At 35.1% G+C, this 26,079-nt stretch overlaps 1 protein-coding gene across 1 annotated transcript in view; it reads right to left on the bottom strand.

The window, feature by feature from the left end:
* LOC121378464 (general vesicular transport factor p115-like) overlaps positions 1–26,079 on the bottom strand; it is a 38,544-nt gene that overhangs the window by 5,099 nt on the left and 7,366 nt on the right. Inside the window, exons 4-21 of the mRNA XM_041506639.1 lie at positions 23,441–23,514; positions 22,888–22,991; positions 21,464–21,622; positions 18,493–18,613; positions 17,655–17,845; positions 17,080–17,155; positions 16,407–16,471; positions 14,609–14,697; positions 14,069–14,223; positions 13,042–13,256; positions 11,240–11,350; positions 10,480–10,601; positions 9,948–10,129; positions 9,352–9,470; positions 7,738–7,876; positions 6,590–6,717; positions 4,315–4,512; positions 1,995–2,150 (exon numbers count right to left, since the gene is read on the bottom strand). Of these exons, the coding sequence (XP_041362573.1) occupies positions 1,995–2,150; positions 4,315–4,512; positions 6,590–6,717; positions 7,738–7,876; positions 9,352–9,470; positions 9,948–10,129; positions 10,480–10,601; positions 11,240–11,350; positions 13,042–13,256; positions 14,069–14,223; positions 14,609–14,697; positions 16,407–16,471; positions 17,080–17,155; positions 17,655–17,845; positions 18,493–18,613; positions 21,464–21,622; positions 22,888–22,991; positions 23,441–23,514 (2,404 nt within the window). The remainder of the gene's footprint in view (positions 1–1,994; positions 2,151–4,314; positions 4,513–6,589; positions 6,718–7,737; positions 7,877–9,351; positions 9,471–9,947; positions 10,130–10,479; positions 10,602–11,239; positions 11,351–13,041; positions 13,257–14,068; positions 14,224–14,608; positions 14,698–16,406; positions 16,472–17,079; positions 17,156–17,654; positions 17,846–18,492; positions 18,614–21,463; positions 21,623–22,887; positions 22,992–23,440; positions 23,515–26,079) is intronic.

Below are 26,079 nucleotides of genomic sequence, written 5' to 3'. Positions count from 1 at the left end.
TATCTGTATAAAAATTGATTATTGCATAGCATTTAAGAGATTTTAAAAAAGCTTTGCTAGCAAACGTCCCCAAGTGCACACAGAATAGCAAATGCACAATAAATAAATCATTGGGATAGAGAATAGCATTTGAAGAAAATAAATAATGTTACACTTTACTACCATAGAGAGCTGCATTTGCTTTTAGCCCATAAATAGTTGATGGGATTTCACTCACCCTATTTGGCAGACAAAGGGGAATAACTTAAGTACGTTCAGGACTCACTCTGTCCATTGGCAAATTAATTTTTATACAAAGTGGCTTCAACATTTAGTCTTTGGCTAATACAATTTTCTTTAAATTAAACATTTTAAAATACTTTTCAAGGAAATACTCTACATATCCGAAAAGTGGCTGAAACTAAATTTGTTCCAGTGGGAACCCTGAATGTTATGCCATGAAACATGTCTGACAAACAGATAAGAAGTTTGTTTTGTTTAACGACACCACTAGAGCACACTGATTAATTAATCATCAGCTATTGGACATCAAACATTTAGTAAGTTTGAACTCCCTGAAACTTAACACTATTTTGCAATCCCCTTCATCAAAATTTGACTATATTGTATATATGGTATGTATGTATTGTCTTCTTTTTAAAAAATATGCATTGAGATAAATGTTGATTGATCTAGGACTTACAATTTGTAATAAATGGACCTAAATGTGAAAACTTAACATTGAGCTAAACGCTAAAATATTTTAACTAAAAATAAAAATTTCACAATTTGTTATCATGCATTGAAATGAACATACATAGGTGAAACTATAAATCAAATTTCAATGCTCTAGACCTTATAGTTTGTGAGAAATCAAGGTCGGATCCAGGGTTAGGGGACCCCCTAAAAAATTAAAGTGCTCCTTTTTTAACAATTTATTTACCATTTTCATTGAAGTGCCCTGTTCTGGAAGTTGCCCTTAGTCCCCTCCCTAAAATGTTTCCTGGGTCTTCCCTTTGGAAATGGAGCTAAATGTGAAAATTCAACCGTGAAGCTAAATGCAAAAATTGACACTGTCACCACTGGAAAAGTAATCTTGCTTTTTGATTTCGTCACGGCAAGACAATAACAGCCAGAAGTTGATATTTTCCACAGAGTTCTTTTCATTGTAGTGATGTCGGTCTAGGACAGATCCCCGTCAGTGGATCCATTGAGCTATTTCTCACTACAGCCAGTGCTCAACAACTAGTTTAAGAGAGCCTGTGACATGTACTATCCTGTCTGTGGGATGCTACATATATATCCCTTACTGCTAATTGGAAAGAGTAGCCCATTGTGTGGTAGCAGTGGAATTTCTCTCATTAGGTGTATGGCCCTTATCTATATTTCTGATGCGATATAGTAGTAATTAAAATGTGTTGACTGCTGTTAAATAAAACATTCCTTTCTTCCTTTCATTCACTGTTTGGTTACATGGTTTACAATGTATTTGTGGTGCATTTCGCACAATAAGTCCCATGTGACGTCTTTGCAGGCTTCACTCAGAATATAAATCATATTTCATAAAAAAACATGAAATATCCTTGTTTTTATTTGATAACTAAATCTGACAAAAACAGAAACAGCATATAGTTAACAATCATTTTAGTTTCCAGTAGTATTTCATGCCTTGATATCTAACCTGAATTGGTGCATGCCATTGGTTTTTTAATGTTAATAGACTAGGTCATTATTAAACAAGTCTTATGCATCTTTTAAATTGGAGAAAACTTGAATAAAGAAAAAAGACGTCTGAACCAAGGAAGTGTTAGTCACTTAACCAGAAGAGGAAGTAGAGGACTCATTGTAAGATTTTCTTAGCTATCCTATTTGCAGTTGGGATGTTCAGACCAGACAAATATCCCTAGGGGAATATGCCATTGTTTGAGGTCAGGTTAAGTAGAAAATAAATTATAATTTCTATGCACAAAAGTGAATTTAAAAATGTATTATATTTGCTGACATGTAGCACGTACCCTAATTTTGTCCATCAACTTTAGATTTTCTTCATTAGACTTTGTTAATCTCTCCTGTAGTGATCTTTTCTCTTCTTTTAACACATTCACTTGTTCCTCTCCTCCAGCATTATGTAAAACTTGGGTATTATCTGACATCTCTGCAAGTTTATGTTTCTGAAAAACAAAGGTTAATGGTTATCAAAAACATGTCCTGCACAATCACTTGGCTAACAAAGCCTGCAAAACCACAATCAATTGAGGCAGACAAAACTATTAAACCTGGTCTGCATGGATTGATGGACATTCAAAACGATCTTGGAAGAATTCCGATAAAAACCACTAAATTTCATACACATGCTATTCGGAACAGCTGAGAAACAGAAAGTAGTATTTCTTTAAGAACTGTTCAGCAGATTTTAAACTATGGCTATTTGGTGTCAAACAAATGGTTTGATTACACAAACGCCTGGTTTGGATTTTTAACCTGTCTACACACTTGCTTAAGTGTAATGTGGCATTAGTAATTACCTCTATGTGATCAAGGATTTGTTCCTCTATCTACTTGCGGATGCAGCGTAAAGTAAATAACTGATGGTGGTTTTACAATGCCACCTAAGCTAGTGGTAAAATTATTCCCCATGACTACAATTATTTCGACAATTTTTATGAGTCAGAAAGAGGAATCTTGCTGTTGCCATAGGCTACTGAAATATCAGCAAGGTTATCTTTTATATGCACTTTCCCATAATCAGGACAGTAAATACCATGGCCTTTATTGTACAAGTTGTGGAGAACTGGTTGGAACTGGGGAAACCCCGAGTCTATTGAGGACCATCAATTTTATCTCTTCAGGCAAGCACCCTACCACTGAACTACATCCTGCCCTTGGAGAATAATGATGCACCTGTCTCAGTGCAGACAGATCAATAGATTTCCCCAGTCTGGTAATGGAATAGTTCTGGACTGGTCAGATTTAGCAGATCTGGAAAGCACAGTGTGACCAAACATGATCTGTGAACATTAGTAACTCAGCTGCCACCAAATACGACTTGTCTATATTCAGTATAAGGAAGAACAGTCACAATCACTTTTACGATTTTATGTCAAGACACTGAGCAGGCCAAGAAATGGTATTTAAAAACAATGTGGATGATTTGTTTTATCATTAATTATTTCAATGAAACAGAAACACTAACAACTTAAGACTAATTGAAATGCAATCAATATCTAAGATAATGAGCTAAACCTAGAATCAATGACAGTGTTCTTGCTACTCCATTTAAGCAGGGTGCCCCGCCCCGTTATTGCATTTTGTCGCCCTCCTTTCACAATCTGCCACCCTCCTTTATTTTTCTGCACCCCTCTTTATTTTTTCGCATCCTACTATATTTTTCAGCACCCAACGATGAGTCTGCACACTGGACATCAAAGGAAACAAGCCGCAGTGTGTACGAAAAAGCAACTGACAAAAAAACGTAACATAATTTAACAGTATTTTTAAAACCTCTATTTTGTCTCATACCATTATCCATGTGTATGTTTGATACACACAATAAAAGTTATATTTTATTTCAGCAATGAAAATATTTTTTTTTTTATCAATTCGGCAAACTCCGACTGAAAAACCACTTACTGCCTTTTGTGTCCACTAACTATCATCCAATATTTTGTCCTCAATTGCAGATTTTATTGGTTGTAACTGATGATTTTTACTTTCTGTCATTTGTTTATTCAGCAATTCTTTAGTAAATATTAGACACATTTTAATTTTGGGGGCATATTACCACTTATAAATACAATGGAAGTGGAAGTGTTCATCATTAAACTCATTTATCTTGGGTACCAAATAATATATACACTGCCTTTACAAAAACAAAACTACATGTACTTGTTATCAGCTGGCCATATCAAAGTGATCGATTCATTCGATGAAGCTGGAAATAAAATGATTTTTTTTTTTTTATATTCCACATTAGGGGATCACTTTACAAAAATCTTTATTGTTTTTCATATATCTTGAAATCTTTATTAAAATAATATTAAACTACCCGTGAATATCAGACCAACAACATCTCCAGTTCAACTAACGGTACATAAAAGATCAGTCGGCTTGTATTTCGTACCAACTTTTTTGGTAACCAAGCTTCCACACCCCACCAATCTATTTTCTTTCTTTTTTAAGGGTGGGATGTCGCGCGGCCGTCCTCCTTTAATTTTCACCCAGCAAGAACACTGAATGGACAGATGGAAAATATTTCTGTATACTAGTTCGTATTACGTGAGAGTATATCAAAATAAAACATTCAGGAAACAAAAATAGAAATGAAAGATGACTCACATTTTCCTCTGTTTCCTTGTGAGCCTGGACTAACTCTGTTTTCAGTTTGTTTATCTCCTCCTCCTTTTCACAAATAGTCCTGTTCAAAGTGTCAACATTCACGTCACCATGTGCTGGGGCGTCTGTTTCACTCCTTCCTTTACCATCCTCTCCAGCGTCATTCACAGCCGTCCTCGATGACTCAGACAGCTCGTTTTTCTAAAAATAGAACACTCTTTGAGTTGCCTTCAGCTAGCTAGCTCTCTCTTTCCTTCCTTCCTTTAATCAATCTAGAAAACTATATATCTCATTCCCCTTTTCTCTCTCCTCTTTCTCCCTCCATTCTCTCTCCCTCCATCTCTCACTCTGTCTCTGTCTCTTGCTTTGTGACACTTTAATCTATCCAGAAAACTACTCTTCCTCCCTCCATACCTCCCCCCCCCAACCCTATCTCTCTTACACTGACTCGTGACACTTTAATGGATCTCCATTGGGCTATTTCGCGTTCCAGCCAGTGCTCCATGACTGGTATATCAACGGCCATGGTATGTGCTATCCTGTCTGTGAAGTGGTGCATATAAAAGATTCCTTGCTGCTTATCAAAAAAGAGTAGCCCATGGAGTGGCAAAAGCAGGTTTCCTCCCTCAATATCTGTGTGGTCCTTAACCATATGTCTGACACAGGGGTGGGGAAAAATAAAATTGTCAATCAGTCCCACTTCATCACTACCGGGGGGGGTGAGAGAGAAGAAAGGAATACAAATAAAAATTATAAAATCATTTAAAAGGTGATATTTGCCAAATAGTGTTTTAAAACAAAATCATAGTAGCATTTGTATATTTTTATCTTGAATCATGAACGCGAAACGATAAACATCAAAACATGAAAGAAAAACTAAATGTTTGATCACAGTGAAAAAAACTAATTATATATATTTTACATAATGATGATAATGGAATAAATAACATAAAAAAGGAATAAAAGTTATGCATTTTAACTCCCATATATGTATAAAAAGTACCAGTATTAGTACTGTCCTGAAAATTAATAAACAATAACACCGTTGGAGCGTTTGACAACTTAGCTGGCACACGTTTAGACAAAGCAATTAATAACGTTGTCGCCGATTGGATGACATTTGACCTCTCCTGGCTCTAAAAATAGCCGGTTTAGCTATTCCAGCTCACTCCCACTTTTAAAAAAAGATAGTGTAAACCTTTATTTTTTATTTTTTTTAAAGTCCTTTATAATTATTTGATACACTACATTGAACAGTCAACAAGAAACACATTTATAAATTATTTCAGTATATTTTATGCTATTTCAAGCAGTTTGTTACTTTGTATTTCACAAAAGCCTCTTCAAAGCTCTTGCCTCGGACTAGGACACTCGACCCGACAGAGCTCCGTACACAGGCATTGACAGGTGTTGATTGTAACCAGCTGCAAACTCTGGGTCCTGTTTTAATTGGAGTGTAATACCTTGGTAGCTTTCTCACCAAGAATGATGTTATTGTTAACACCTGTTTTATCTCGTGACCAGCACAGCAGCTTTGACAAATGTCTAGCCTAGTGGCAGTAGATTGATTGTAGGTCCGACTTATCATCTTATGGCAGACTTTAAAATCACAGACATCTGAAACACCAGTCAGTTTGACCACTATTTATTTATTATTATTTTAAATCATGCACAAGATACCAATGTCTGGGCAGGCCGATCCAATTGGCGGATAGGAATTTGTTCCTATAATAGAAATGGACAGGTGCTTCGGACCGACAAGAATGACAAAAGTGGGACCGGCAAACACACGTTTTAAAAAAAAAAATTCGGTCTCAGAGATTGACAATCGGTCCCAGACCGGGAAAAAAGGGCTTTTCCCCACCCCTGGTCTGACATCATATAACCATAATTAAAGGGTGTTGAGTGCGTTGTTAAGTAAAACATTTCTTTCCTTCCTTTAATCGATTTAGAAAACTGTATCTCTCATTCCCCTTTTTTTTCTCCTCTTTGTCCCTCCATTCTCTCTCCCTCCATCTCTCTCTCCATCTCTCCGTCCGTACCTCCCTCCCTCCCCCTCTCTCTCTCCATTTCTCCGTCCGTCCATCCCCCTCTCTCTCTCTCTCTCTCTCTCTCTCTCTCTCCCTCCCTCCCTCTCTCTCCCTCTCTCCCTCCCTCCCTCCCTCCCTCCCTCCCTCTCTCTGTGTGTCTCTCTCTCTTGCATCTGAAGTGAAATTCTTCCATAAACTGATATTCTATAAAGTGGAATGAACTGTATGTCAAGAACTGCCATGCTCACCAACTGGTTTATCTGTGTGTCTTTGAGTGTTATGTTCTCCCTCAAACTCTGTATCTGCTGCTGCAACTCAGCAACTTCTTCCACCTTATTTTCATCAGCACTTATATTATTAGGGGTAATCTGAGATCCTGCAAAATGGACACATTTTGAATTAAAAACTAGATATTTTTGGAAAACAATCACACTTCTCCTCAAAGAAAAAATCGTAAATTTTCAACATCCAAATTTTAACCTCTTTGTATTTTTATAACACTATGATTTAATAAACATGTTGTGCTGAAAATAGGTGTAATGTCACTGCTAATACTTTGCAACAAATGAAGACAAACTCTGCACTGGCTGAAATTCTGCCAGTGAAACAGTCTGCTAAGACTTATTTGATTTCAGAGAATCCATGGGTCAGTATTCCAAAAACAAGAATTAAGGAACAGATATCAGCAAGTCCTGTTACATATATGGGTAAAGAGACACCCATTGCAGTCAAATGGTCTGATAAAAAATAATGCAGCACTTACAAATATCTGTATTTGTAAATATGACCTCAACATGTAAAAATAATGTTAGAAATTTGGACTTAGTTATTATATAATACTTAAATATTTACAAAATGCATTGACTTTCAACTTTGCTTTGTAAAACCCATTCAAATATATTTGTTTACTTTTTAATTATTATTATTTAATTTTTTTAATTTATTTTATTTTTAATTTTTTGAAAGAAAGCTACAAATTAGAATCCAAGAAATTATAAAAGGTACAACTTTTCCCATATGTATCATTTATTTTACTTAAAATATTTATTATGAAATGGCAATAAAGTCTCAAAAATATCACAAAGAATCCATATCAGGCCCTTCTGAGGCATTAGAGTATCCACTTTACCTTTACGATAACCATGCCCAGCAGAGTAATCTCCCCCACCATGACCTTTAAAGTATGTATGTGCAAGTGATTAATGGTATTATTTATGAATTATCAGTCTGTGTTGAAGTTTAGTTAACTTTGTAGTAACTTATAATAGTATAATAGTACTTTGTGTTTCATAAAAAAGTTAAACCAGTAGAATGAATTGTATTTTGTACAAATGGAGCAGACAGTTGTAACAATGTATGAATAAATGTCAAAAAAAATTTGTCATGAATGTTTGACCTTTTTTGACTTTATAGAGAGCATTCTGATCTCTTAGTTGCTGGACTTGATCTTTTAACTGTTCAATCGTCGTTTCGGACATGGAATGTTTCGATTTGTAATCTTGTAATTCTGACAGTGCATCAGCTAATTTTTGATCCTACAATCGAAATAAAGGGTAAACAGAAGTCATAAAAGGCAACATATTGAAATATTAAAATTGGTTATGACATACAATTATTTCTAAATGTTGTAGCAGTGATCTAGACTTGTGACCTAGTAAATTATAAAGAAATTCTGTGCATCTGTTTTCAAAAGTGTGGCAGGACATAGCCTAGTGGTAAAAGCAAGGGATCTTTTATATACACCATCCCACACAGGACAGCATAGCCTAGTGGTAAAAGCAAGGGATCTTTTATATACACCATCCCACACAGGACAGCACATACCATGGCCTTTGATATACTAGTTGTGGTGCACTGGCTGGAACGGGAAATAGCCCCAATGAGCCCATTGATGGGGATCAATCCCAAACCGATCGTGCATCAACAAAGCGCTTTATCACTGGGTTACGTCCCAGACATGTGATTATGACAAATATATGAAGGCAATGTTGTGCAAAAACTTAATGTGTAATTCAAAATCAGTACACACAATATACAGAGACAAAATTATCTTAACATGTTATCAACAGAGCATGCAAATATTTGTTAATGATATTAATACTATTTACAGAAGACTTGAAATTGACAGTGACAGCAAGTGGCAATTGCAGTTCAAAAGACACAAGATGCTTTCAGACAATTTAGGTTCATGAGGAGATGTTGCTTTCCATCTTAACATATTGTACAATAGATTTATATCAATACCAGCTAGAATTTCTGCCAGAAAATAATCTGAGGGTACGTAATATTTCTGAAATGGACCTTAAGTGCCCCTATTAGGTGGCTATGGCTTTGAAATGTTCTGAAATTGGATACTGCGTTTCATGTATTCAGACTAATTTTAAACAGCAGTTTTCTTACTATTAATTTATGTAAAAATTATAAAAATATAGGATTCATTTTCAAGACTTTAGCCTATATAGAAGATATTCCTCGAGTATTTTGTGATATCAGCATGAGTTGATAAAAATATGAAATCGTATTTTATACTTTTATCAACGAGTGCTGATAAATTATAATATCACAAGACACGAGGAGGGTATTCTTTTTATCATCCATTATCATTCTTTTTATTTGCAACAATTGTAAACAATGTCAGTAATGTGGGTTGAATGTCACTATATTTGGCAGCGGTAGACTCGTTAACTAGCAGAACGACAGTGGCGTGATGTCACTAATGATAAGTTTAGCGCTGAAACATACACAGTGACGTAACAAAAAGAAGTGACATCTTCTAGGATAATATCACAGGAGATATTAAAAATTATAGTGCCAGTGATATCTCCTACAAAAGCCTTTAATGGACGATAAATAATTTTACCCTCTGTACCCGCTGACAGGGTTTCTGCCAGCAGTCTAGAACCGATTCTCAATTTCTAGCTTTGGCTTCTCAGTATCAAACTTCCCACGCCATAAACTGAATTTCAAGCCTTGTAAACACAGTGGCAAGTACTGAACAAGAATAACAAACCTGTTGCTTTATTAATTCTTTATAATGGTCGACTATATTTTCATGTTCTTGGATACTTGCTGCTTTTTTCTTTCCGTCCCCAGTATGATTAGCAGAACATACTGTTTGCAAGACTTCACCTGGGAAAATACAACAATACTCACACTAATTTTTTAAAATAATATTAAGGGTGAATTTTGAAACTGTATAAATATAATTTAAAAATATATGAGAGAGCAACATGACCATAGTCTGTCCCACAGAGAACTCCTTTTTTCATGCTATGGAATTTACTACAAGCTATTTATTTCCAAGTCGATTATTTTTTAAATTGAACATAAAACTATGATTTGTTTTGTTATTTCCAAAATGCTTTTAGTTTTCTTCTTACATCGAACAAAATTAAAATTATTTACACACAATTTTTTGTAGAAGGATGGGATTGACTATAGACACAGAATTCACCAAAATAATGAGAAACTTTTGGGGACAATTTACACCTTTAACAGTTATTGTGGGTGAGATGAAAACACCATAATAAAAGCAAACTTTCACCCAGAATGCTTCTTGGTTTAACCCATTCTCAATAGACTAACAAAAGCAAAATGGATACTCACTTTCTAATGATTTGTATAATTGTGTGAATTCGAAGTCAAATAAAACTTCATTAGGCTGTTTGTGATTTAGATGTGGCTTCTTAGCAGCTCGTGTATAGTTCTCATTCTTGCTAATCTGTGACAGCTTGTCTGTAAACACTTCAAGTCCAATTCTATTTTCTATCACTTGACGTAAAGATGCCCTGAGATGACAAAAATGGAGTTACATGTGTACATTAAAATATTTGCGCATATTTGCCTATTTTGTTTTTAAACATACATTTAGATGAACATTCCTAGATATAACTATAAACCAAGTTTCTTTGATGTAGGACTTATGATTTGTGAGAAATGAAGCTAAACATGAAACTTTTATATTGAACTAAATGCACAAATTGATGCCATAACTGTTGCCACCGACACTACTAACAAAAAGTAAGTTATATATATATATCTCCTGTTTACTTTGTAATGGAAAGAAAATAAAAATTTTAAAACACCACCAATTTCCAATGTTCAGTATATATGTATGTACGAGAAAAGCACTGCGTACTGTTTGAATGTCTCGTTCTGATCATCGTTGAACAACATGCATATTCCCAGCAGGAAGGCACACAGTCCTTGGATCAGCGACTCCTGTTCATCACCCTCAGATCCGGACACTTGGGATATCAACTTACGTCATCAAGGATTATTCATAACAGATAAATAAAATATTTAACAAAATAAGAAATATCTGACAAATAATGTGTTAATTAATCCACTAATAACAAGAATTTTGCTCATCTGACTGTTAAGTTGAAAGGTTCAGACAAACCAAGTTTCATTGTAAATGTCCAACTGGATTAACCTTTCTTCAGACAGAATTATTCATTGATATATTGGAGAAAAAAAATTAATTCTAAAATTCTACCTGTTTGTAGCATTGTAATAATATAACTAATTTTGAATTTGAATGATGTCAGTATTCCAATGAAGTCACTTTGCATCTCCTTACAGTAACAAACTGGGTACATGTTTCTATTTTAAGAACGCTGAAAAAATTCCAATGCAAAATTACAACTGAAAATGTTTTGTTTGAACATTACTAATGCAACCTGAATGTGTTTGAAGAAAATCTTGTGATTAAAAAATTATACCTTTTACGAAATATGGATTTCTCGTGAAATTACGTTAAATTATATTTATTGTGTACTACAAAGTCAAAACAAGGGTGCGAAGTGTGACTGTCGTCGACTTAAGTTTGAGGTCAGGTTAAGCTGAAAAGAAATAATCTTTATTTATGTTTGTAATGTAGCTATGTGTAAGGATACATAAGGCACATTTGCAGTATTAGTTAAGAAGTGGTTCACTGCAATGGGACAGCTGGACAGCCAACCACACATCAACATGAGAAGCCCGATCTGTGTTTGTAATTTGCCACCCTGAAATAATCAAATAATTCCAAAAGTAAAGTTAAATGTAAATGTATCAGCAATATTTCTCAAACATAACTTACAGTCTTGGGAATACATTGTTCAATTTTTAATTTGTTTTAACTGTTAACTTGTAATTTTTTTTTAGACTAAACATGATCGATGATTCTAAATGATCCATAAAATATCCAAGTCGCATACATATGAATTTGTCTTGGCTGTTCTTTAAAAACTAGATATGCAGTGCAGAATTCCCAGTGTCTTGTAAACCAGTCATCCAGCTAATATTCTCACCCAAATATTATCTTCCTCTTGGGACCACAATGCTTGAACTCTGATATAACAAATGTATCAACTGTTAATGAAAAAACACACTAAGTGCTGTATGTTCAGAATTTTCTAACATAAACATTCCTGGTAACTGGTGTTTCATATTGTGTTGTATTATGGTACATCAATACAAACTCAAAACACATTTTTGGAGTGGGAAGCAATCACTGCTACTGATTTCAAGTAGGCAGAAAATACTAGAAACTGAGAAGCAGTTTTAGAAATAGCCTGACAATTATACAGTCTCATAGTTTAATTTAATTATTTTTAACAGCAATGTGGAACACTTGAGAAAGATTAGAGAAAACCATAAGATTTATATTATCTGTTTTAAAAACCTAGAATTCTCAATTCATCTGAAATACTATCAAAAATAAAATAGAAAACAATAGTAGGTACATTGGACATTTTGAACAGCCTTTGCTGTCTGGTCCGTGTCAGTTTTAAGCCTTGTAATAAATAAATAAGATTAATAGAAACTTTCAACGTTGTGAGGTATAGATAAGGCAATTCCAACCCGAGGGACCAAATGTTTCTTGTGAGGGCTAAAGTTTACCGATGCCCTTACAAAAACATTTTGTCCCGAGGGTTGGAATTGCCTTATCTATACCTCACAATGGTGATTGATTCTTTTTCTTTCCCATTTAATTTCAGTAATAAAACATTAATTTTTTAAGCAACTGTTTGTTTATTGTAGAACAATTCATAAACATTTTGCCTATAAACACATTTAATCATACGTGGGGAAAATATAGTCCACCTCATGTAGTGACATAAAAATGTAACAACATACCAATAAATATAAAGTTTAAAATATTAATTTGTTTAAATATTTTTAAAACAATGATACAACGTGAAATGGCAAATACAATTCTGATAACCATGAGTTATGACGTCAATCATTGTAAAGCATAACTTATGACGTCACGGCGTATGTAGAAATCGTCTAGCCTTCGGGTCAGACAGATTTATCTAGCCCTCGGGTCAGACAGATTTATCTAGCCCTAGGGTCAGACAGATTTATCTAGCCCTCGGGTCAGACAGATTTATCTAGCCCTCGGGTCAGACAGATTTATCTAGCCCTCGGGTCAGACAGATTTATCTAGCCCTCGGGTCAGACAGATTTATCTAGCCCTCGGGTCAGACAGATTTATCTAGCCCTAGGGTCAGACAGATTTATCTAGCCCTCGGGTCAGACAGATTTATCTAGCCCTCGGGTCAGACAGATTTATCTAGCCCTCGGGTCAGACAGATTTATCTAGCCCTCGGGTCAGACAGGTTTATCTAGCCCTAGGGTCAGACAGATTTATCTAGGACCATGCAAAAGCTGGATAACCCTGTCCAGTGGGCAAGAATATAACATGACATACCTGTCCGACCTGGGCCAACATGTTGCAGCACTGCTGAAGCAGTGACACAGGAGGGTTTCCCAGGCTCGTTGCTAGCTGCACTCGGAGTAGCTGCTCCTTCTGAGTGGTGTTCTCCATGATCGCGTGAAGCATGGCGACCGCAGCAAACCAGTTGGACAGGGAATCCGCACTGAAGAGTCCACCACACAGCAGCTGGCCGGCCGTTATTGTGTTCACTGGCATACAGAAACAAACAAATAGAGATAGTTACACGAGCTTGTGTGTCGTACTGATTTTATGAAAGAAGTGTCAGGATTCTTGTATTGCCCGAGTGAGACGAGGGTAATACATGAATGCTGACACACATTTCGTAAGACCAGAACGATCACACGTGAGTGTAATGTTTTCTTTATTATCTACAATATAACTTTTTTTTACTATGAATAACAATGATCATGTCAAAAGGTTGCAAACATAACTAGGAGACAAAGAAATTATGTCATTTTGGTAACAAAGTGCACAGAGCTAAGACTGGGGAAGCTGCATTAACTTATGATGTCGCTTAAACAAATTATGTCATTCGATGTGCACGTGAAATCATTATGACACTTATGTTATATTTCCCTGAATATCTTGAACTATGTGGATAATAAATACTCATTTATTCAAAGGTATTTTTCAACTTTTGAATGTCAAAACCTTAGTACTGTCTATACAGAAATAATACAATAGTACACAATAACAAAATAGTAGTTTCACTTCCTTACGAATTTTACATGTGATGTACCAGGATATATTCACTGGATACACCTAGGCTATGACAAGTTTCACATTGAAGTGATTTATTTTTAATTGTAGGTCAAAGTAGATGAACATTGACAAACATACAAGTTGGATTTCTTACACTTAACACTCACCATAGACATTATTTGGAAAAAATGTTTATAAACAACACAAGACTTCTTCTGATCTGGCATTATGTACTGCATGCAAGCCAATAAATCACTTCAAAGCATTTACTACTAAAAACATTCACAGGTAAACTTACCGTCGGCTGTGGTTGGTAAAAGTGTCTGGACAATCTGAGACTGGCCAATCTCGTTTTTAAAGAGAAATGACTGAAAGCAGTATAGGACGGCACAGCGCAGTACAAATGGTTGTTTCTCGTTTACCATCGACATCAGTAACACTACAATGGCAGGCCTGAAAGTAAAACAGAGGTAAAATAGATTTCACTACAAGGTCACAATTATTAAAGATGTTGATAAATATTTTTACTAATGACATTAATTACCACTGACATTACTAACACCACAATTGCACACCTGAAAGTAAAACACCAAGAAGAAATAGATTTCACTACAAGGTTACAATTATAAAAGATGTCGATAAATATTTTTGATTTAGTCATATTTATTACTGATTTTTAATCAAATGTGTGACTAGATGTGTGTCCCAGATCACAGGTCAAAACATTGCTGCAACCATTTAGGGAAACCTTTGTGGGGAAAGTGTATGTGCTTTAAGTTTACAAATGTCTGTAGTTAGTTACACACACGGCCGACAGAAGAACCAAGCAAGTTTTCACCTGGGTGGGTTGGAAGGAGCAAGAACTGAAGCAAAATATTCTTGGTTGACTGGATTCCCTCTGATCACCTCCGACACTGTGTTGATGGTCTAAAAACAAATCAATGTAGCTACGTCAAACAGGAACAGTACTTTCAGTGTAAAAAAAAATACTAGTGGTAAGACTCGCCAGTCTCTATAAACCATATTTTTGGTTTTTCCAATGTGTTTCAGTCTTGCAAACCAACTATTGTCCGAACCAAATTGTTAACAACTACAAAAAATTACTCTCCTACCTTTAATTGCCATTAGATTTCCTCCAAAGTTTGTCCAGACACAAATCGCAAAAAAACCACTACAAATATACAGATTCCACACATGAGACTGCAACGATGTCGCCGATATTGTCTTTGCTGAGATTGCATAGGGAAAAATACATGCAGTTTTCTGCCGTCTGCCATGTTGCTTGTTTATGGAATACTCTTCAAGAGGGGTGAAAGCCTCCAAAGCATGTGACACAATTACTATGAAATCGATGATCTCTAGTGGTATCATTAAAATAATAATAATAATAATAAAAATAAAATAATAATAATATGACGTCATCACGTTTGCTTTTAGATCATAACATGTTATGACGTTGTTAGATTAAGTCCTATCCTTTCACCCCTCTTGAAGAATATTCCATAAAAAGTCAAAATGGCAACTGATACAAAATTACATGCTTTTTTCCCTATGCGCTCTCAGCGAAGTCGATATAGGTGACATGGTTATCATCTGGTATGTGGAATCTGTGTCATTGTAATGGTTTATTCAAGATTTGTGTCTGGATAAACTTTGGAGGAAATCTAACGGCAATTAAAGGTAGGAGAGTAATTTTTCGTAGTTGTTAACAATTTGGTTCGGACAATAGAGGAACAAAGCCATGATGGATCTTGTGTTAAGTACTGAATAGTGAAAACATAAATCAATGAACAGATTCAAAGTCAGTGTGAAAGTCTTCTTGAAAAGAATCACAAGTTAAAATTGAAAACGTTAAATATTTTACAAATCTTTGACAACGTCCTGGAGTCAGATTTAAGAGTTGCAGTCGGGAAGGGGAGTTAATACCAAATAAAAAAGCTGCCCTTAAAAAAAATGTAAGTTAATACCAAATAAAAAAGTTGCCCTTAAAAAAAATGAAAGTTAAAAATTAATTTCAGAATTTTTAATTAAGTTCAAAATAAACTTGATTTTTTACTGCAATTTTGACAGAAATCTGGTGAATAAGCATACCAAATGTCAAGTTTCAGAGTTAATATCAATTAGAGTAGCTTTAACCAAATGATACTGACATGGGATTACATTAAAGAGGCTGGGTGAACAAACCAACCAATTATGAAGGCCATATATTAAGAGGGAAATGCAATTAGAGAAATATTTACTGCGGTTTCAGTGTTTCCTGGCATAAAGTCAGAGACCATTAGCAGCCAATGCCAGGACAACCCGTCTGCTCACTGTTGGGGAACAATTCTCGTACAAAATGATAGCTATTAGTTGTAGCCACTCACCCAACAAAATACATAGAAACATCCAATTAATGATAATCTTTATTTTTATGTTACTGCAAACATGGTAAATGTTTCTGTGTTAGTTATACCAAATTATTAATTATTATTATATGTTGGTATCCTTATGTTGATTATTATAATGAATATATATTGTTTCACATTTGAAACTAAGTTTCCATGAATATATAACTACACCTACCACAAGTAAACACAACACTTTGAATTATCTCATGAAGGCTATATACATGTTAAACCTTGAAGACTACACACCTCGGTAAGGACATCGGCCGGTACCCCACTAGCCATCAGTATTGTACACAGCTGTCGAAGGAGACCTAATGATAAAAGACAAGAGAATCATGCATTTTAAAATTAAAATTAAATTTAAGGCATTATTGTGTTTCAAGTGACTGAGTCAGCATTCAACCATAGTATGCTTTAAAATGTAGTCAGTGTTACACAAGATTTTAACAAAGTCTTGCACATATAGAAGACTTGCTTCCGGCCTTTGCTTTTTAAAACTTTTAAGTCTAGACAAACATATATTGATGTCCAAAAGAAACTATACCAAGAAAAATGTATTTAATTTCCTTTATAATTTAGACAATGGAAATAAAATGGTGGTTATATATATTTCTGCTTTTATGGAATGAAAGTTTGTTCCCAGCATGCTAAAACACCACTCTAATGAATATATATATTTTAAACATGTAAAATATTTAGGCTTTTCTTCAGTCATCTTTACAAGTATTGATAGTTTCTTTAGTAGTAGGAGTGACAAAAAAAACCCAAGTAATCTAAATAAATAAAAATGGCGCTTTTTTTAAAACTTCTGAAATCCATGACTTTAGACATATCAAGACCTGGTTATCAGCATTCATTATGTGGCAAATCAAATAAGATTTCTGCAATACATTCTCTCTCACAAGAATTGACTACTGACCACAGTTGTTCATTGTTTTCTGACAGGAAGACGTCTGTTGCTGCGGGTTGTTTGGAGACACCATTGTACGGACAAGCTAAAAGAACAAATACAAATATCATCACAGGACATGACTACAACATAACACAAACAGAGGCATATTACGTATCTGTCAATCTGGTGGTATTTTTTCATTAAAATGTCTCACAATAATATTAGTTGAGTCCGAGATGTACAGAACTCAATACTATGCATATTCATTGCATTCTATTTACTAAGAAGAATTTTTAATGTAAGAAAGATGACTGATTTTGCTATATATAATGCAAGTTGATAATTAATAACAATAATAATAATGAAGTATATATCCACATTCAATGCAATCAAACAATTTGATCTGTGAAAAGATAATTTTTCTGTATTATTATTTTAACTAAATGATATCCAGGTATTGCAGCATAAAGGTGGACACCAATATACAGCTGCAAAATTTATGGGGTGGATTTACTTAAGGTGATCTTCATGCCTCCTGCAGTCGTAACTTCTTTTATCGCTGGAACTAATACAGTAACATAGTACTCATATACACAACTCACTTGTAACATTAAGTGAATGTTTGTCACTTTTTGAGCAGACCAGCCACCCTGTGACTGCTGCTCGCTGGAATCCAGTTCAAAAAATAATGCCAAGCGCTGAATAAAACTGCCTTCCTTAAAAAAGTTCTGGTTCGATATGTTGTTCTTGAGCAAGTTCAGAAGCAGTAGGAGACAATCCTCCACTACAATTCCTGAAAAAAAACCATGATATGTTAATAACATGTTTGACATAATTTTGGGAAGCAACGTCATAACATAATGCAGTTTCCCCAGGCTTAGCTCTGTGTAAACGCTTACCAAAATGATGTCATTTCGGAAAATAACATGGTTTCATTTAGACATGATCCTAGCTTGTTATTCATAAAAAAATTTTTATAGATAATATGGATAATAAAGAAACTATTACACTCACGTGTGAATCGTACTGATTTTACGAAAATTGTGTCAGCATTCATGTATTACCCTCGCTTTCGCAATACAAGAATCCTAACACTTGTTTCATCAAATCAGTATATGACACACAAACTTGTTTAATAATCTCTATTAATTATTAACAATATCACAAAAATCAGCAAACCTATTTTACATTTAATTTCTAATATTTATATAGAGTGGGCCATATAAAGGATTAAAGGACAATGGAATAACTTATGATTTACTTTCAATTTCAGGTATTTAGTCATGGCCACAGATGATGTGTCTTAACCTGTCTTTCTGTCAATATCTACAGAATCATTCAATAGAAATAAATGTTTACCTATTTTTTTGCATGATAAATAAATAAATATAAAATGAAATATAATATTGAATTCTCCATTTTCTGTTAACCAAAGTTTACCTCCATCACTGTTTCCTTCATCTTTAATGATGTCAAGCAACCTTTCAAAAGCGTTCTCAAAGGCCACAATTTTCTGAATGTTTGCATTTCCTTTGGTCAACTGAATGAGAAGTAACAAGGCCTGAAAAGTGAAAAAAAAAGAAAAATTATATTGTGTGTACTTCTCATTCAAATTATCATTATGTCATCACCATAAAACCGTTGTTATGTCACTGACAGTAAGATAGATCTCAACACATAAGAAATTATACAAGGCAATTATTTCCTAATGCGAAATATTGAACACGTCTGAAATACGTTTTGGAGAGACACCTTGTTCAGCTGGTTAGAGATACACAAATATCAAAAACCACAAAATGTTGAGGATATTTTAAGCATTAATATTTGGTATAATAGCAAAATATGTATAGGTAATATACATTTATATACAAAATTTATATAGATAACAGTATTATATTTATAAATGATTTATTAAATGAACAAGGTGATTTTTATACATACGAACAGTTTGCAACAAAATATCATATAAATACAAACTTCTTAGAATATGCTTCACTTACAAGTGCTATTAAATCATTTATAAACAAGCTTGGAACAATAAGGGATGACACGTTCACAATTCTAAACAATCCGTTTTTTCCGTTTAAACTAAAATGTTTATTAAAAGACAAAAAAGGTTGTAAAGATATTTGATATGATAACTTCACAAACTATGACCCCCAAAGCACAATTAAAATATGTGAACGAAGGATTTATGTACGATACCAGGCAATGGGAAAAGTATTATGCTATTCCTTTTCGATGTGTAAAAGATTCAACCTTATCATGGTTTCAATACAGAATACTGCATAGAATCTTAACTACAAATAAATTTTTACACATGATACATTGTTAAATTCAAATGCTTGTGACTTCTGTCAAAATTCTCCAGAAACGATACCAAATCTATTTTTTGACTGCAACAAGGTTAAACACATTTGGGGAGCTACAAAACATTGGATACAGACTGAAACTGGAATTGATATTTGTTTTAACCGAAATATTGTTATGTTTGGTATGGTTAATAATGAACACAGCAACTTTGTAAATTGGTTAATTATCAATATTAAATATTATATTTATAGTATGAAAGTACAGAAAAAAGTATTAAATATAAATGGAGTTAAAAATATATTGCGAAACAAATTTGAAATTGAAAGGTTTACTTCATACAAAAATTGTGAACATGAAATTTTCAATAATCAATGGCTTAATCTTTTTAACTGAAACTTCTTATAAATAGCTTGTTTCGAATTACAGGTCTTTTCGTTTGTAATTGCAGGTTTTTTCGTTTCAAAATATAAGTCTCTTTTCGTAGCATAGATTTTAAGTCCCCCCCCCCCCCATTATCTATTTATCTACCTATTCATTCATTAATTTCTTTCTATTCTATTGTATTTTCTTTCTTTCCTTCTACTTTTCTCAACTCTTTCCAAGATATGAATCATAGCATCTTGGCTTTCTTTGCCAATCCCCAACCATATGGGAACACTAGAAATATATTTATATGTTAAATTACTATAATATTATGCATTTTCACTTATATAACAACTCTATTGTAAGGCCATGAAATCAAGGCTCCCCAACCTTGACATGGTCAAACTTGGCTGGGGATAATAAATGATTTAAAAAAAAAAAAAAAAACACATAAGAAATTAGTCTCTCTCACCACTGAGTTTGTCATCTCACTATCAGCTGTGAATGCCCAGTACCAGTAGGCTCCTAGGTGCCACACACTAGATCATTTCATTTATTCATTTCAATTTTCATGCTTATGTCCAATTTAAGGTTTACAGGGATTTTTCCAGGATTTTTTTCTATGGTCCCATGTCTGATGGGATTGAGAAAATTAGTTTGAGTAAATCATACTTGGGATATTGTTTTCAGGCCACTGAATGTTGCAATACACCCCTGTTAAATTAATTTATTAGAGAAGACATAATTAAATATATAAATTGGGAATTTTTAGCATAGAAATTGGGAATTTTTAGTGCCACTTCCTTTTCGGAAGGGGCCCCATGTTCGGACCCCCAGAATGCTTGGATAAATCCTGGATAAACATGGGGCTCGAACTTAATGGCAGCACCAACAACAACTGTCATGGATGCAATATGAACTATTGTAGGTCTGGAGCTTTGCCAATGGCAGTTTATTGCTGCTGGATAAAAGATAATGTCATTGGTTAAAGGAATAATATTTTGTCTTGAATTTCATATTTATTGTTACAGAAGGAATTGCTTTAAAACTGCCACAGAAGGGCTCAAAACTGCCTTAGGTGAGCATTTTGACTATGCAAAAACATTTCAAATGTTTAAGTTCAAGCTCTGTCCAAGATATTGGTTAGTTGTTAATGGCCAATGAGAGAGAAGTTGGTATAGTTGTCTTAAATCTCTCAATTGAGCTGTTATGGATGGGAGCTTGTAATAAAAATGTTTTTGTAAAAAATGGTATGAGAGTTTGTGTGGTTTAAAACTTATTTATAATATTATAGATACAAGTTTCATCATAAATAATTATGGAGTTACATGTACATGCCAAATCATCGGTTTCCTTTTGATCCAAACAGACGATATTCTCTATTAAAGTGGCAGATCCTACATTTCAAACACTGAGGCATATTTTTCTCTATACATTACTTAGATTTTATTGTTTAGATTATCCATTTCGGTACTTTTAATATCACAAAATGTATTTGCATATTTTAAAAAATGCACGTGTGTCTGAGAAGTAATGATTATGGAGTCGAGTTCAAGTCTATTGTTCAAGGTATTTCACCGTTTCAACATCACAAACTCTTGTTTTACTCTGTTGTAACTATACAAATGTGTTACAGGTTTGTACATTAACTGAACTTAGTGTCCATTTTCACAGGTTGAAACTAGGGATTGCACCTATAATAAACTAACTGGAAACATTTAAAGTTCAGCCTTACATCATTTCTAATTATTTCTCTGCTGTCGGACAACAGGTCCATCAGTTTGGACACTCCCATTGGACTGACCAAGATGCATTCTTGAAGGTCTTTACACTTGTTAGTCAACAAAACTGTCAACAACTTCACAGTCGGCCATCGGACATGGAAATCATACTCCTGGAAACAGAAACAAAACACATTTATTTTATACATCTTCAAAAATGCTATACATTTTACAAAAAAACACACATTCAAGCAGACTAATTGTGGTTTACAATTTAATAACTACATACGAGGTAAACCATATACATAACCAAAATTAATAAAGCTAATCAAAAATATGCAAATAGTTTTCAAGAAGACAAAGTCTGCTGTAGGCACAAAACACATGACACCCAAAAACTAAGACATGCTTTTAAATATATGGAAAGCTAAAGCTATAATAACAAACAACTGTTACATATTAAGTAATAACTTGATGATTTACTTCCAACAAAGAGAGCAATATTGTCATCTTTCTCATTACTTGACAACTTACTTTCAACAAGGAGAGCAAGAGAGCTACATTGTCAGTTTCTAATAACTTGATAACTTACTCCCAACAAAAGAGCAAGAGAGCAACATTGTCGTGTTTCTGATTACTTGATAACTTACTTCCAACAAGGAGAGCAAGAGAGCGACATTGTTAGTTTCTAATAACTTGATAACTTACTTAAAACAAGGAGAGCAACATTGTCATGTTTCTAATAACTTGACAACTAACTTCCAACAAGGAAAGCAAGAGAGCAACATTGTCAGTTTCTAATAACTTGATGATTTACTTCCAACAAAGACAGCAACATTGTCGTGTTTCTAATAACTTGACAACTTATTTCCAACAAGGAAAGCAAGAGAGCGACATTGTTGTGTTTCTAATAACTTGATAACTTACTTCCAACAAAAGAGCAAGAGAGCGACATTGTCGTGTTTCTAATAACTTGACAACTTACTTCCAACAAGGAGAGCAAGAGAGCGACATTGTTGTGTTTCTAATAACTTGATAACTTACTTCCAACAAAGAGCAAGAGAGCGACATTGTCGTGTTTCTAATAACTTGACAACTTACTTCCAACAAGGAGAGCAAGAGAGCGACATTGTTGTGTTTCTAATAACTTGATAACTTACTTCCAACAAAAGAGCAAGAGAGCGACATTGTCGTGTTTCTAATAACTTGATAACTTATTTCCAACAAGGAGAGCGATATTGTTGTGTTTCTAATAACTTGATAACTTACTTCCAACAAGGAGAGCAAGAGAGCGACATTGTCGTGTTTCTAATAACTTGATAACTTACTTCCAACAAAAACAGCGACATTGTCGTGTTTCTGATAACTTGATAACTTCCTTCCAACAAGGAGAGCAAGAGAGCGACATTGTCGTGTTTCTGATAACTTGATAACTTACTTCCAACAAGGAGAGCAACAGAGCGACATTGTCATGTTTCTTGATGAAGATCTCTGTGAACTGAGCACCAAGGTCTCCAGGAACATAAGCAGGAACTTCGTATTCTGTAAAACAAACATAATAAATTTGGGCTGTGCAGCTCACTATACTTAATAAATAATAACAAATAACCAAAAAGGCTGCTTCAAATAGAAACACACAGCTACGTGTATACTGATGCCTACATTCTTGTTGCTGCATTTATAAAGGAAAACAGCACTATTTTGACAAGTCATGTTCACTCCAAACTTTATGAATTCATATTTGACTTCCCAAGATTGATTAACATTCATAGTGATATTCTCAGAATGTCACTGGATCCAGTAGAATTATGGTCTGGACTGAAATACTCCATCAGCACAACACAATGATTCTCTCATACATGTAACAAGTAAAACTGATGGCTAAACATGTACAATGTGTAACTAGAAAGTAGGTGCACATATCCCCCAAAATAGGTAAATATAATTTGTGAAAAGATGCATTTTTACGTATTTAGTGATTACATTCTTACCGTCATCCTGTGGTTCATTGGACATCACATTACACAGTGTCTCTAGAGTGTAGCCAGTTATTTCAGCATCATTTCTGTAAAAATGTCCCACCAAATGTTGAATTAAACAGGAATAGTTATCCATCCAGGAACATATTGTTTCAGAGATCACTACACAATTTTAAAACATTAAACAGTAGTTGTTGATCAATTTTCAGTTGATTAGAAGTATTGCTAATCAAGATTTTGAAAACAAAATGTTCCCTGGTTAGTACATGTACTATGCTATGCACAGTCAGGTTAATGAACTAATCCACCTATTGGTATTCCCGGCCCAGGGCTAGCTCGAGGTGAACAAAATGTTCCCTGGTTAGTACATGTACTATGCTATGCACAGTCAGGTTAATTAACTAATCCACCTATTGGTATTCCCGGCCCAGGGATAGCTCTGGGTGAACAAAATGTTCCCTGGTTAGTACATGTACTATGCTATGCACAGTCAGGTTAATTAACTAATCCACCTATTGGTATTCCCGGCCCAGGGCTAGCTCGGGGTGAACAAAATGTTCCCTGGTTAGTACATGTACTATGCTATGCACAGTCAGGTTAATTAACTAATCCACCTATTGGTATTCCCGGCCAAGGGCTAGCTCTGGGTGAACAAAATGTTCCCTGGTTAGTACATGTACTATGCTATGTACAGTCAGGTTAATTAACTAATCCACCTATAGGTATTCCCGGCCCAGGGCTAGCTCGGGGTGAACAAAATGTTCCCTGGTTAGTACATGTACTATGCTATGTACAGTCAGGTTAATTAACTAATCCACCTATTGGTATTCCCGGCCCAGGGCTAGCTCGGGGTGAACAAAATGTTCCCTGGTTAGTACATGTACTATGCTATGCACAGTCAGGTTAATTAACTAATCCACCTATTGGTATTCCTGGCCCAGGGCTAGCTCTGGGTGAACAAAATGTTCCCTGGTTAGTACATGTACTATGCTATGCACAGTCAGGTTAATTAACTAATCCACCTATTGGTATTCCCGGCCCAGGGCTAGCTCGGGGTGAACAAAATGTTCCCTGGTTAGTACATGTACTATGCTATGCACAGTCAGGTTAATTAACTAATCCACCTATTGGTATTCCCGGCCAAGGGCTAGCTCTGGGTGAACAAAATGTTCCCTGGTTAGTACATGTACTATGCTATGTACAGTCAGGTTAATTAACTAATCCACCTATTGGTATTCCCGGCCCAGGGCTAGCTCGGGGTGAACAAATGTTCCCTGGTTAGTACATGTACTATGCTATGTACAGTCAGGTTAATTAACTAATCCACCTATTGGTATTCCCGGCCCAGGGCTAGCTCTGGGTGAACAAAATGTTCCCTGGTTAGTACATGTACTATGCTATGCACAGTCAGGTTAATTAACTAATCCACCTATTGGTATTCCCGGCCCAGGGCTAGCTCGGGGTGAACAAAATGTTCCCTGGTTAGTACATGTACTATGCTATGCACAGTCAGGTTAATTAACTAATCCACCTATTGGTATTCCCGGCCAAGGGCTAGCTCTGGGTGAACAAAATGTTCCCTGGTTAGTACATGTACTATGCTATGTACAGTCAGGTTAATTAACTAATCCACCTATTGGTATTCCCGGCCCAGGGCTAGCTCTGGGTGAACAAAATGTTCCCTGGTTAGTACATGTACTATGCTATGTACAGTCAGGTTAATGAACTAATCCACCTATTGGTATTCCCGGCCAAGGGCTAGCTCGGATTGAACAAAATGTTCCCTGGTTAGTACATGTACTATGCTATGCACAGTCAGGTTAATTAACTAATCCACCTATTGGTATTCCCGGCCCAGGGCTAGCTCGGGGTGAACAAAATGTTCCCTGGTTAGTACATGTACTATGCTATGCACAGTCAGGTTAATTAACTAATCCACCTATTGGTATTCCCGGCCAAGGGCTAGCTCGGGGTGAACAAAATGTTCCCTGGTTAGTACATGTACTATGCTATGCACAGTCAGGTTAATTAACTAATCCACCTATTGGTATTCCCGGCCAAGGGCTAGCTCTGGGTGAACAAAATGTTCCCTGGTTAGTACATGTACTATGCTATGTACAGTCAGGTTAATTAACTAATCCACCTATTGGTATTCCCGGCCAAGGGCTAGCTCTGGGTGAACAAAATGTTCCCTGGTTAGTACATGTACTATGCTATGCACAGTCAGGTTAATTAACTAATCCACCTATTGGTATTCCCGGCCAAGGGCTAGCTCTGGGTGAACAAAATGTTCCCTGGTTAGTACATGTACTATGCTATGTACAGTCAGGTTAATTAACTAATCCACCTATTGGTATTCCCGGCCAAGGGCTAGCTCGGATTGAACAAAATGTTCCCTGGTTAGTACATGTACTATGCTATGCACAGTCAGGTTAATTAACTAATCCACCTATTGGTATTCCCGGCCAAGGGCTAGCTCAGGGTGAGCAAAATATTTCGCAAAATTGTCCACTAAACTTCAAAAATTGCAGAAATCAACAGCTATTTTCTAAAAAAATGTCAGTTATTACATAAAATTATTTTATCAAATGAAAATAAAATTCTCCAACTGCTTTCAAAATTCGCAAGTGGAGAATTTGGCAAGTGCCAGA

The sequence above is a fragment of the Gigantopelta aegis genome, chromosome 8, assembly GCF_016097555.1.
Source record: "Gigantopelta aegis isolate Gae_Host chromosome 8, Gae_host_genome, whole genome shotgun sequence".
In the NCBI taxonomy this organism is placed as follows: Eukaryota; Metazoa; Mollusca; class Gastropoda; order Neomphalida; family Peltospiridae; genus Gigantopelta; species Gigantopelta aegis.
The sequence above is the reverse complement of the archived record's forward strand: the minus strand, read 5'-3'. Positions and strand labels throughout refer to the sequence as shown.